The 12751-nt window shown below is 44.9% G+C and overlaps 1 protein-coding gene across 1 annotated transcript in view; it reads right to left on the bottom strand.

The window, feature by feature from the left end:
• The window catches only part of LOC134565241 (ribosomal biogenesis protein LAS1L-like), a 57880-nt gene extending 45348 nt beyond the window's left edge, over positions 1 to 12532 (bottom strand). The window contains 6 exon segments of the mRNA XM_063424738.1: positions 8953 to 9085; positions 9697 to 9734; positions 9736 to 9776; positions 10918 to 11002; positions 11191 to 11315; positions 11952 to 12532. Coding sequence (XP_063280808.1) covers positions 8953 to 9085; positions 9697 to 9734; positions 9736 to 9776; positions 10918 to 11002; positions 11191 to 11315; positions 11952 to 12128 — 599 coding nt within the window. The 5' untranslated portion in view covers positions 12129 to 12532.
• Positions 12533 to 12751: the final 219 nt, after the last annotated feature.

Raw genomic sequence — 12751 nt, 5'->3', positions numbered from 1 at the left:
TAGACACCAACATTTCCACCTTGCATGATGCTCAAAGACTTTTTGGGGACCTGAAATGGGTTCGTACCATCTTAAGAATCACCAGTGATGACTTACAAACATTTTTACCATGGCTTCATGGTGGTGATGCCAACAGCCCCCGAGATTGCACCCCTGAACAGCAAAGAGCTTTGATTCAAGTGTCAGAAAAGCTACAATGTAGTTGGAGTGCTCGCCGTGTGGAACATCTCCCACTGTCACTCTTCCTATCCAATGCCGATGCCTGTCCACTTGCCATTGTTTTTCAATGGCAAAAGAAAAAGGGGGAACAATGATCTAAGTTTCGGTCAACAGCAAGTTTACTAGAGTGGGTGTTTTTACCTGTGCAACCAAAGAGCCATGTCATGACCAGAACAGATGCCCTTGCTGAACTGATAAAAAAGGGCAGAGACAGAATTGTAGAGATAGATGGAAAGGAGCCAGCAGACATCAGCATTCCTGTGAAAAATGAAGATTTAGAGTGGAAGCTGAGACATTCTGTTGCAATGCAAGAAGCGTTGTTGGGTTTTACAGGTGTGGTTCACAACCAGAAACCAAAAGACTCAATGTGGACTCTAGTCAAGCGTTACCAGTGGCTAGAGAGACCTTTGTGTTCCTTGAAGCCAGTTGAAGGAAGAACAGTTTTTACTGATGCCGGTCGAAAAACAAGAAGGGCTGTGTGTGTGTTTGGCAACAGCAAGGAGAATGGATGCAGCATTTAATTAAGAATGAAGCAGGAGACAGTCTGAAAATCCTTGAACTGAGAGCAGTGTGTTGGGCTTTGCATGAAGCCGAGCTCTGGTAAAGCCGGGGACTAGAGTAACGTGAGACCAACCAGTATGGTTTCCAGCACGAACTCAGCTTTATTCCGTGAGATGGCGGGTTTTATACAGATTGAATAGTTTACAGTTAGCAGGTGCACTATGATAGGCAGTAGACATACAGAAGCATGCAAACAATCCAGGGTTAAGGTAGCTACGGAGACTTAGTGCCATTACCTCTATGCTGCGAGTGTCCATACCTTAACACGTTCCTAGTAGCAGATAAGTTTATCTGCTACTACGTATGCTGAACGTTCTGCGGCCTACTAGACCCAGGCCTGAGGCCTAGTTCGGCCTAGTTTGGAATAGCTCAAATGGTATCTGTGAGCATATCATGCCCACGATACCTGAGGAACTCGGCCACATTTGCACACCTGGAACAAAGAACCACTCAGTGTTGTTTCAGACTCTCTATATGTAGTTGGAGTTGTGCAAAGAATTGAAGATGCACTCATCTGGAAAATCCAGAATCAACACCTTGGAAAACTGTTTTTGCAGTTAAGAAGTGTGCTGAAACAGTGTCAGCATGCTTTTTGTGTCATGCACATTCGCAGCCATCAATGCAACAGCGGTTTAGAAGAAGGCAACGCACCAGCAGACGTTGCAGTCAGTTGCGTGGCCCATGTCCCTCCACAAAACAAATTTGTGAGGGCTCACAACAGTCATGAAACATTCCATCAAAATGCTAGGGTCCTGCAGCGACAATTCCAGATTCCCCTGAATGATGCACAAGGGATTGTGTGTGCCTGCCCTCAGTGTAGCCATCATGGGCCTGGCCTTGGCCTGGGCACAAACCCAACGGGGATGAAAGCTTTAGAATTGTGACAGATGGATGTAACTCATGTTCCAGAATTTGGGAGATTGAAATATGTCCATGTCACTGTTGATACCTATTCTAAATTTATTTGGGCCACAGCACAATCAGGAGAAAGAGCTTTGCACGTTGAAAGACACCTATCTGTCTGTTTTGCAGTGATGGGTGTGCCTGTGGAAATCAAGACTGACAATGGTCCAGCCTATGTCGGTCAGCGAGTTGCTAAATTTATGCAGAAGTGGGGAGTCAAACATACCACCAGAATCCCTCACTCTCCCACTGGTCAAGCTATTGTAGAAAGAACAAATCGTACCCTGAAAAAATATTTAGCAAAGCAAAAACAGACTGATAAAACTGATGTAGCTAGTTGATTATCTAAGGTATTGTTCACTTTAAACTATTTGTGTTTATCAGAAGGAAGAGAAGAGCCTGCAGTTGTGATACATCACCATGCAGTGAAAGAGGGAAGACCACAGGCAATTCCAGGACTTTATGTTTATCACAAGAACATGCGAATGGGTGAATGTCACGGACCAAGTCCTGTGTTATTTAATGGTCATGGTTATATGTGTGTTTCTACAGGAGAAGCAGGACCCGTTTGGGTGCCGAGCCAATTTACCTGTGCATGTCCCCAGTCAGAAACACCAGCTAACAGTGATAACCGCGGTGACAGCAGCGACTTACCTGGAGCACCTTGTGACGACCCGAAGCTGCTGAAAATTGACTTTTAAAATCAGAAAAATAGTTATATAGTCATAGTTACAAGATTAAGTTTAGTGATAAGTTACTTTTAGTATTTAGAGTTAAGTAATAACCAGTTATTGTTTGTTTTTTCTTTTTTTTTGTAGTAGTAGAACTGAAAGAAACAACCAAAAAGATGAGCAGAATGTTGGGAATTGGAATGCTTTATTAATATTCAGCTCTTTATTAAAGTGATCAGCTCATTATTAAAGTCATCAGCAGGATTGCAGAGTCCGATCAGAGTTTTCCACGCTGCTGCAGCCATCTGAAGGAGCAGGTGCTGTCCCAGTGGATGCTGAGTCCTTGTTCCCATAGAAACAGCTGGCAGCTCCCTCTGGTCAACCATCAGAAGGCAGAGCAGTGGCAGTCAGCTCTTTGCCTTCAGGGAAAAGTTTCAAGAGTTTCCCATTCTCTGCCTGAGTTGCTTCAGCTGGCTGGTTCCCATTCCATCCGAACTCCTCATAGGTCATGGTGAATCTTCAAATCAGGTCAGGGGGTGCATCCACTTCGTGCTCGGCCAGGGCACTATCTAATTCTCCTCTGACGCCTCTAGCTTCTTGTCTTGGGGTCAGTTTCCCTAAAAAAACCCTCCCAGGATCCACCAGGGTGGTTTTATTTGCATATACACATGCATATGCATTTGTCCTGGTCATAGCCGAGGTTACTCCTGCTGAATGAGGTAGTTATAAAGGACAATAGGGCTATCTAGGTGTGGGCAGCTTCTTTTCACATTTCAATTAGGTAAGGAAAAGTTGCCAGGCAACTTTCCTTCAGGGCAGCTCTCCCTACTCAGATTGGCTGGGGTGTGGGGGGTTACTCTAGCCAGGAGAGGGTCAGTTGTGGAGTGGTTTTTTTTGGTTTTTTTTTTTTTTTCCTAACAGAGCGAGGAGTGGGGCTGGCGGTGGCGGTATGGCCGCCCGCACGGGCCAGGCCCGCAGGCGGCTGAAGTCGCTGCGGACTGTGGTGGCATGGAGGGGCCGGGCGGAGTGGGACCAGGTGATGGTGGGGTTGTACTGCGGGGACAGCCGGCTGCAGCAGGACGCACTGGATCGCGTCTCGGCATGGAAGAGCCGGTACGGGCCGCGGGCGGGGAGCACAATGCGGCTCTCAGGGCCTCCACTCTGTCCCTGGAGCTATGTCTGTGTGCTCTCCGCCCAGGCTGTGCCCGGCGCTCGCGGTCCTGGGCCCAAGGGCCGCCGAGGACCCGAGCGCAGCTCCCCACCGGAGCGGCTCTGTGGCCAGGGCTGTGTGGGCAAGCCAGCGGTGCAGCCGGGCAGGTGGGCCCTGTCTTGCAGGGCTCCTTCGTTGCAGGAGGGTCCGGGCACGTAGCATATGCCAAGAGCACGGTGGCCCCATGGGAGCAGGGGAGGCAGAAGCCCTGCTCGCCTGCAACTTCTCGGGCTGATTTCTCGAGGCAGTGAGCATATCCAAGGCCCCTAAATTGCCTCTGCTGCATCCGTATACAAGATCCGACTAGGTAAAGCATCTTGTGTATGTGCTTAGTGTATCAGTAAGTACTCATTCAACCTGTGCTTAGGAGTAACCGTGTAACCACTGTGTTCCAATAGAAGTCTTCTGGAAAGAGCCTTTGATGCTGTCTCAGCATACCATTTCTTAGGCTGTTATGTACCACAGAGCACAAAATGTAGTGGGAAAGTTGCCCTTTTTACAGAGTGAGTGTATTTGTGTGAGCCTGCTCATCTGGTTTTCCTTTGCTTCTAGGTACGGTCCAAAATGCCTCTTGCAGTGGACTGCACAGCAGAACTGATTTGCTGTAAGGTCCTCGATTCATCTGGCAGACTGAAGTTACATGAGCTCATCCTCTCTTATGGGCTGGCTCTTTTAAGGTAGGGGCTCTTAAGGCCCTTGTGCTTTGAGACAAAGACCTGGACAGATGTCATTATTCCACTGTCTGAATTCACTTTGCATCTCTGGGACCACGGGGTTGTACAGCACATGGGGAGTTTGACTCTGGAGTTACAAGTTTCTCTGCAGCTCCTGATAGTCATTTATCTTTTCTGTAACCTGCATGCAGATTTGTCAACTTGATCACAGAAAGGAAACAGAAGATGGTCAGCATTCCTCTGAGACAATTAGCTAGAGGTAACTATTTAATAAGAGTTGCTTGATAATTTACATCTATACAGAAAGCATATGCATTGGTTATTAACAGCACTGAGTGGATGAAATTGTGGAGGGGTCATTCTTTTGTAACCAAAATAACAGATATAGAGGCTTGTTTATTCCAGCTGCAAAGTTTTAAACAGGTTTATTGCAACTGGATCTAAAACTTTATTCTTTGAAGTCACAATAAGAGTAACAAAGTCTGAAGATCATTAAAGGTTTTTGAATCACATGTGATCAAAAGTCTTGATTTACATGTGTAGTCCCACTTGACTTACTGTCACATTTCTCTTTCTTTGCTACTGAGATAGGAAAAAGAGCTAAATCCGTGGTTTATAAATCCTAGTCTTTGACTAGCAAGGCTGTACATAAAAAACACATTTGCAGTAGTTTTCATCTTGTGTGTCTTTCTTCAGGTGAGCTTTTCCACTCGTGTGTGAAGGAGGAAAGGTTCAAGCTGTAATTGTAGTAGCAGGACCGAGTCCTTTTACTGCCAGCTGCACTAAACATCATACCTGGGACTGAACAAGTTTTGACAGTGAAGGACAGACAATATTTGAGACTCTCCTCTATATGTTTGGGGCCTTGTGTGAGAATGATGATTTTTTTTTTCCTGGGTTTTTGAGAAAAGTTCTGCTTCTCACTTTTTAAAGCTGATCGAGCTTAAAAGCAAAGGTCTTGCATAGTTAAAGGTAGTTGTCCTCAGGAAAGTTGCAAAAAACTGCATGCAGATTACCATGTAAATTTCAGTATTATATATGATATTATTTGTATCTTTGGTATATAGTTATCCAGAATGTCTCATCCATTTAAATATCATTTAACTGCTTCTCAGTGTCATTAAATTACATGTAACACCTCTGTCTAAAAAGAAATCTCTTGTTGCATGTAACACTGAAGAACTTAAACTGTAAAATGCAAGTTTGTATGGATCCTAGGCCACAGGAGTGGCATCAGACAGCTGGGGGATCTTGGACCACTCTTGAAGTGGGAAACAAGGGAGCTACAGTGCAGGAGTGGCCAGGAAGGTGCTGTTCCCACCTGGTAGAGGCTCTCTGCAGATTTGCAGGGCTGCCTGCAGGTGTGGCCTCATGCAGTGGAAACAGAGAGGTCATGTGTGTTGGCTGTTTGTTGCAGGTGGACATCCCTGTGTGGATTGTGGACCTCTGTCATGAGCTGACACGCGAAGCTGCCATGGCTGGCCCCGTACCGCAAGGGTGAGTGCCACCAGCAGCTGGCATTGGGAGTGGTGGCCTGAGGCATGCTTGGGGTGGCAATGCCAGTGCTGCAGGCCCTGAGAGGAGCACCCCTTAGTTTTGGTGCCTCTTCTGTCCTCTCCTGGTCTGGCTCAGACTGCACAAAGATTTTGGCAGTATCTCAGGCAGTCATAGGTTAAGATTTGGTGCTTTCTGTCAGTGCTGAGCATATCTATGATGTACCAAGATCCCTGAATGCTGCTAGTTCCCAGCTGTTAAATCTACTGTTTGCAGAGCTATCTGGAATGATACTGGATCCCAGATACAGTATGCTGCATTTATTTGGAATAATACTGTTCAAACACATCTTGTGGGTTTCCTGTCTGGGATGACATGCACAGGATCAGCTTGGGAATGTCTGTGCTGCTTTGTGGTCAGGCCTGGTGGAGCTGTCCATGCATTGTCAAGTCCTTTATAACAACCTTGATGTATTTGGTCAGTACATCTGGTCATGCACTTGGGTTAAAATGACAGCTTATTTGAGGATGTGTTCCAGTAAAAATGCAGAGGGATGAAGGGCATATTTTTGATGAGTTTTGAGCACCCTATTGTTTTCATTATCTTCTTTGAAGGGAAGAAAAGACAACAGTGTAACAAGCAGGTGTCTGTAAAGGAGCTGTTCCTCCATAAAGTTCCTTTGAAGTGGATAAGACTGACTGAAAGTTGCTTGCAAGCTATAGTGCTTTTGCAATTGATGCAAAATGCAAGTATAAAGAATACAAATATGCATCAGAACATAAACTGCACATGGGAACAATTTCTTCATACACTGATGTGAAAAATGCATATTATATGGCTCTATGCAGATATTTACTATATGTATTATGCTAGGTTGAAAAGTTATGCTGTATTAACTTTTGAATAGTATAGTGAATGTAGTTTTGTAATTAACATTAAGCTGTAGTAATCAAAAATAAAAATTATGTGTGTGAGATATTCTTTTTAGCTCAAGAGAAAGAGAAGATAACCAGGAAATTCTTTGCATAGAGATAACAATTACAGAAACCCCTAAATTTTCCAGAGAGAGAGAGAGATTTATGCCTTCCTGATCAACCGAAGACCACCACTTCAAGTCGGACCCAGACTCAAAGGTGCCTGGGGAGATTAGCAGAGGGTTTTTGACAAGGACCAGATAACTTGTTTTGTTTTAAATAAAATATGCATAATCATGAAGTGACTTCTCTTAAGAGGAGAATTCTGCTATAATGGGGTCCTTCTCCTGCTGACTTTTGTCTAGGGAGAGGGGACCCAGCCCGGGCTGTACTCTTTGATATTATTGTTTCAGTAATTGCCCTAACTCTAAACTGTTTAACCTTTATTATGGTATTTGTATTACTATTTTTTATATAACAATTTTTATTTTTATTTAAGAGTGTTTTGGGAACACAAGCTGTTGCCATTGCACAATGTCTTAGAGTTGCTAATACTGAGCCCCAAAAATTCAACCTTTTGGGTTCTGTGCCAGGAAACTACTGTTTAATTTTTGGACACTTTGTTATGAATTCAAGTTTGTTGATTGTGGACAAAAGGCAACTGAAAAATGGCAACACTTGGCTGTCTCCCAGGTCCCCATTGTATTATAATTATATTGAGTACTGTAACAATTGGACTGAGTCTGTGACACCGTTGAAAGGTGTTGCAAAAAAATTACCACCAGGGATCTTTCTCATATGTGGAGATAGAGCCTGGTCTGCAATTCCCCAAGAAGCTTTAGGAGGTCCATGTTATTTTGGCAAATTGACATTGTTTGCTCCCAGCATTCATCAAGTTTTTGGGTTGTCTCAGAATACCCGACGAGCCAAACACAGTGTGTCTCAACTAAGCCCCGACTGTAAAGATCAGGTTGAGTTATGGAAACCTGCAGCTGTAATATCAGCATCATTCCTTGCCCCAGGAGTTGCTTCAGCGCAAGCTCTCACACAGTTGAAAAACTTAGCCTGTTGGACAGGAAAACAAATTAATATAACATCTAATATGCTAAGTGAAGTTTCCAAGGATGTTAACGACATTTGTCATGCAGTTCTTCAAAAAAGAGCCGCAGTTGACTTTCTCCTTTTGGCTCAAGGGCATGAATGTGAAGAGTTTGAAAGCATGTGTTGCATGAATTTGTCAGACCTTTCTCAATCGATTTACAAACAGCTGTCACAGCTGAGAAGCAACATGAAAAAACTTGTAGTTGTTGACACTCCATTTGACAAATGGCTGGGATCATGGGATCTCACTGGGTGGATCAAAGATTTGATCCGTTTTAGTGTTGTGATTTTTATTGTTATTATAGTTATTTTAATTATTGTGCCTTGTTTGCTACAGTGTATGCAAAAATTAACCAGCCATGCCTTAGAATCAGTTTGGATAGCTCAGAAAGAAAAAGGGGGAATTGTAACAGAATTTCTTAGAGAACATGGACATGAGGTATTTTGGAACGAGATCTGAGCTATCCCAAAACGGGGCTCAGGTTTGGGCCTCTGTAGAAGTAGATAAGCCTGTGGTGCAGTTAAAATTTAGATTAAGGTGTGTTTATGCATTAGATAAGATAGTTATAGTGAAATTATGGTAGCTACCTTAAATTGAGATTGTTTGCATTCCTTTTCACGCTGAATACCAATTAGAAAGCACCTGTAACTGTAAATTATCTGATACTGTGTTTAACCAGCCATTTCGGGGAATAAAGGGGAGAACGCATGATTTCACCATATTGGTTGTGCTCTGCGTTGCTCAGTCCAGCTTCCATGTAATTAATAGAGGCCCTGGTTTTGGTTCATTTTTCTTTTTTCTGTTTTCTTTTTTTTAACAGAAAAAGGGTGAAGTGTTGCCCTGTTCTTTTGAAATTTTCCTAGCCTTCTGAATTGTTTACCTTCTTGGAGTCAGTTTCTCACGATTCTAAAAGTTTCTTAATATAAATAAAACTGTTTACCCAACAGTGGTTTTTTTGTTTACATTCCTTTCTGGAGGAGAAGTTGATTGACAGTCTGTTTGACCAGTGTAGTTGGAGGGGTGGTGATTCCATCCTCCAATCCACAGCTGGTGCCACAAAATGTATAAATATGAAAGAAAGTAAAGTTCTGCCCTTCTTTCCCGCTTAGACATCTCTGAGTCCCTGTGTGCTTCTTTCGTGTCCTATTGAGACAGTTAGAGTAGTGTTTGCTGTTCCTTTTCTAGGTCACAGCATCAAACTTACAGCTGAAGATGTGGAGTTGCCCAGCAGGGAGCTTGCAAGCAACTTTCAGTCAGTCTTATCCACTTCAAAGGAACTTTATGGAGGAACAGCTCCTTTACAGACACCTGCTTGTTACACTGTTGTCTTTTCTTCCCTTCAAAGAAGATAATGAAAACAATAGGGTGCTCAAAACTCATCAAAAATATGCCCTTCATCCCTCTGCATTTTTACTGGAACACATCCTCAAATAAGCTGTCATTTTAACCCAAGTGTATGACCAGATGTACTGACCAAATACATCAAGGTTGTTATAAAGGACTTGACAATGCATGGACAGCTCCACCAGGCCTGACCACAAAGCAGCACAGACATTCCCAAGCTGATCCTGTGCATGTCATCCCAGACAGGAAACCTACAAGATGTGTTTGAACAGTATTATTCCAAATAAATGCAGCATACTGTATCTGGGATCCAGTATCATTCCAGATAGCTCTGCAAACAGTAGATTTAACAGCTGGGAACTAGCAGCATTCAGGGATCTTGGTACATCATAGATATGCTCAGCACTGACAGAAAGCACCAAATCTTAACCTATGACTGCCTGAGATACTGCCAAAATCTTTGTGCAGTCTGAGCCAGACCAGGAGAGGACAGAAGAGGCACCAAAACTAAGGGGTGCTCCTCTCAGGGCCTGCAGCACTGGCATTGCCACCCCAAGCATGCCTCAGGCCACCACTCCCAATGCCAGCTGCTGGTGGCACTCACCCTTGCGGTACGGAGCCAGCCATGGCAGCTTCGCGTGTCAGCTCATGACAGAGGTCCACAATCCACACAGGGATGTCCACCTGCAACAAACAGCCAACACACATGACCTCTCTGTTTCCACTGCATGAGGCCACACCTGCAGGCAGCCCTGCAAATCTGCAGAGAGCCTCTACCAGGTGGGAACGGCACCTTCCTGGCCACTCCTGCACTGTAGCTCCCTTGTTTCCCACTTCAAGAGTGGTCCAAGATCCCCCAGCTGTCTGATGCCACTCCTGTGGCCTAGGATCCATACAAACTTGCATTTTACAGTTTAAGTTCTTCAGTGTTACATGCAACAAGAGATTTCTTTTTAGACAGAGGTGTTACATGTAATTTAATGACACTGAGAAGCAGTTAAATGATATTTAAATGGATGAGACATTCTGGATAACTATATACCAAAGATACAAATAATATCATATATAATACTGAAATTTACATGGTAATCTGCATGCAGTTTTTTGCAACTTTCCTGAGGACAACTACCTTTAACTATGCAAGACCTTTGCTTTTAAGCTCGATCAGCTTTAAAAAGTGAGAAGCAGAACTTTTCTCAAAAACCCAGGAAAAAAAAAATCATCATTCTCACACAAGGCCCCAAACATATAGAGGAGAGTCTCAAATATTGTCTGTCCTTCACTGTCAAAACTTGTTCAGTCCCAGGTATGATGTTTAGTGCAGCTGGCAGTAAAAGGACTCGGTCCTGCTACTACAATTACAGCTTGAACCTTTCCTCCTTCACACACGAGTGGAAAAGCTCACCTGAAGAAAGACACACAAGATGAAAACTACTGCAAATGTGTTTTTTATGTACAGCCTTGCTAGTCAAAGACTAGGATTTATAAACCACGGATTTAGCTCTTTTTCCTATCTCAGTAGCAAAGAAAGAGAAATGTGACAGTAAGTCAAGTGGGACTACACATGTAAATCAAGACTTTTGATCACATGTGATTCAAAAACCTTTAATGATCTTCAGACTTTGTTACTCTTATTGTGACTTCAAAGAATAAAGTTTTAGATCCAGTTGCAATAAACCTGTTTAAAACTTTGCAGCTGGAATAAACAAGCCTCTATATCTGTTATTTTGGTTACAAAAGAATGACCCCTCCACAATTTCATCCACTCAGTGCTGTTAATAACCAATGCATATGCTTTCTGTATAGATGTAAATTATCAAGCAACTCTTATTAAATAGTTACCTCTAGCTAATTGTCTCAGAGGAATGCTGACCATCTTCTGTTTCCTTTCTGTGATCAAGTTGACAAATCTGCATGCAGGTTACAGAAAAGATAAATGACTATCAGGAGCTGCAGAGAAACTTGTAACTCCAGAGTCAAACTCCCCATGTGCTGTACAACCCCGTGGTCCCAGAGATGCAAAGTGAATTCAGACAGTGGAATAATGACATCTGTCCAGGTCTTTGTCTCAAAGCACAAGGGCCTTAAGAGCCCCTACCTTAAAAGAGCCAGCCCATAAGAGAGGATGAGCTCATGTAACTTCAGTCTGCCAGATGAATCGAGGACCTTACAGCAAATCAGTTCTGCTGTGCAGTCCACTGCAAGAGGCATTTTGGACCGTACCTAGAAGCAAAGGAAAACCAGATGAGCAGGCTCACACAAATACACTCACTCTGTAAAAAGGGCAACTTTCCCACTACATTTTGTGCTCTGTGGTACATAACAGCCTAAGAAATGGTATGCTGAGACAGCATCAAAGGCTCTTTCCAGAAGACTTCTATTGGAACACAGTGGTTACACGGTTACTCCTAAGCACAGGTTGAATGAGTACTTACTGATACACTAAGCACATACACAAGATGCTTTACCTAGTCGGATCTTGTATACGGATGCAGCAGAGGCAATTTAGGGGCCTTGGATATGCTCACTGCCTCGAGAAATCAGCCCGAGAAGTTGCAGGCGAGCAGGGCTTCTGCCTCCCCTGCTCCCATGGGGCCACCGTGCTCTTGGCATATGCTACGTGCCCGGACCCTCCTGCAACGAAGGAGCCCTGCAAGACAGGGCCCACCTGCCCGGCTGCACCGCTGGCTTGCCCACACAGCCCTGGCCACAGAGCCGCTCCGGTGGGGAGCTGCGCTCGGGTCCTCGGCGGCCCTTGGGCCCAGGACCGCGAGCGCCGGGCACAGCCTGGGCGGAGAGCACACAGACATAGCTCCAGGGACAGAGTGGAGGCCCTGAGAGCCGCATTGTGCTCCCCGCCCGCGGCCCGTACCGGCTCTTCCATGCCGAGACGCGATCCAGTGCGTCCTGCTGCAGCCGGCTGTCCCCGCAGTACAACCCCACCATCACCTGGTCCCACTCCGCCCGGCCCCTCCATGCCACCACAGTCCGCAGCGACTTCAGCCGCCTGCGGGCCTGGCCCGTGCGGGCGGCCATACCGCCACCGCCAGCCCCACTCCTCGCTCTGTTAGGAAAAAAAAAAAAAAAAACCAAAAAAAACCACTCCACAACTGACCCTCTCCTGGCTAGAGTAACCCCCCACACCCCAGCCAATCTGAGTAGGGAGAGCTGCCCTGAAGGAAAGTTGCCTGGCAACTTTTCCTTACCTAATTGAAATGTGAAAAGAAGCTGCCCACACCTAGATAGCCCTATTGTCCTTTATAACTACCTCATTCAGCAGGAGTAACCTCGGCTATGACCAGGACAAATGCATATGCATGTGTATATGCAAATAAAACCACCCTGGTGGATCCTGGGAGGGTTTTTTTAGGGAAACTGACCCCAAGACAAGAAGCTAGAGGCGTCAGAGGAGAATTAGATAGTGCCCTGGCCGAGCACGAAGTGGATGCACCCCCTGACCTGATTTGAAGATTCACCATGACCTATGAGGAGTTCGGATGGAATGGGAACCAGCCAGCTGAAGCAACTCAGGCAGAGAATGGGAAACTCTTGAAACTTTTCCCTGAAGGCAAAGAGCTGACTGCCACTGCTCTGCCTTCTGATGGTTGACCAGAGGGAGCTGCCAGCTGTTTCTATGGGAACAAGGACTCAGCATCCAC

The sequence above is a fragment of the Prinia subflava genome, assembly GCF_021018805.1.
Source record: "Prinia subflava isolate CZ2003 ecotype Zambia chromosome W unlocalized genomic scaffold, Cam_Psub_1.2 scaffold_41_NEW, whole genome shotgun sequence".
In the NCBI taxonomy this organism is placed as follows: domain Eukaryota; kingdom Metazoa; phylum Chordata; class Aves; order Passeriformes; family Cisticolidae; genus Prinia; species Prinia subflava.
The sequence above is the reverse complement of the archived record's forward strand: the minus strand, read 5'-3'. Positions and strand labels throughout refer to the sequence as shown.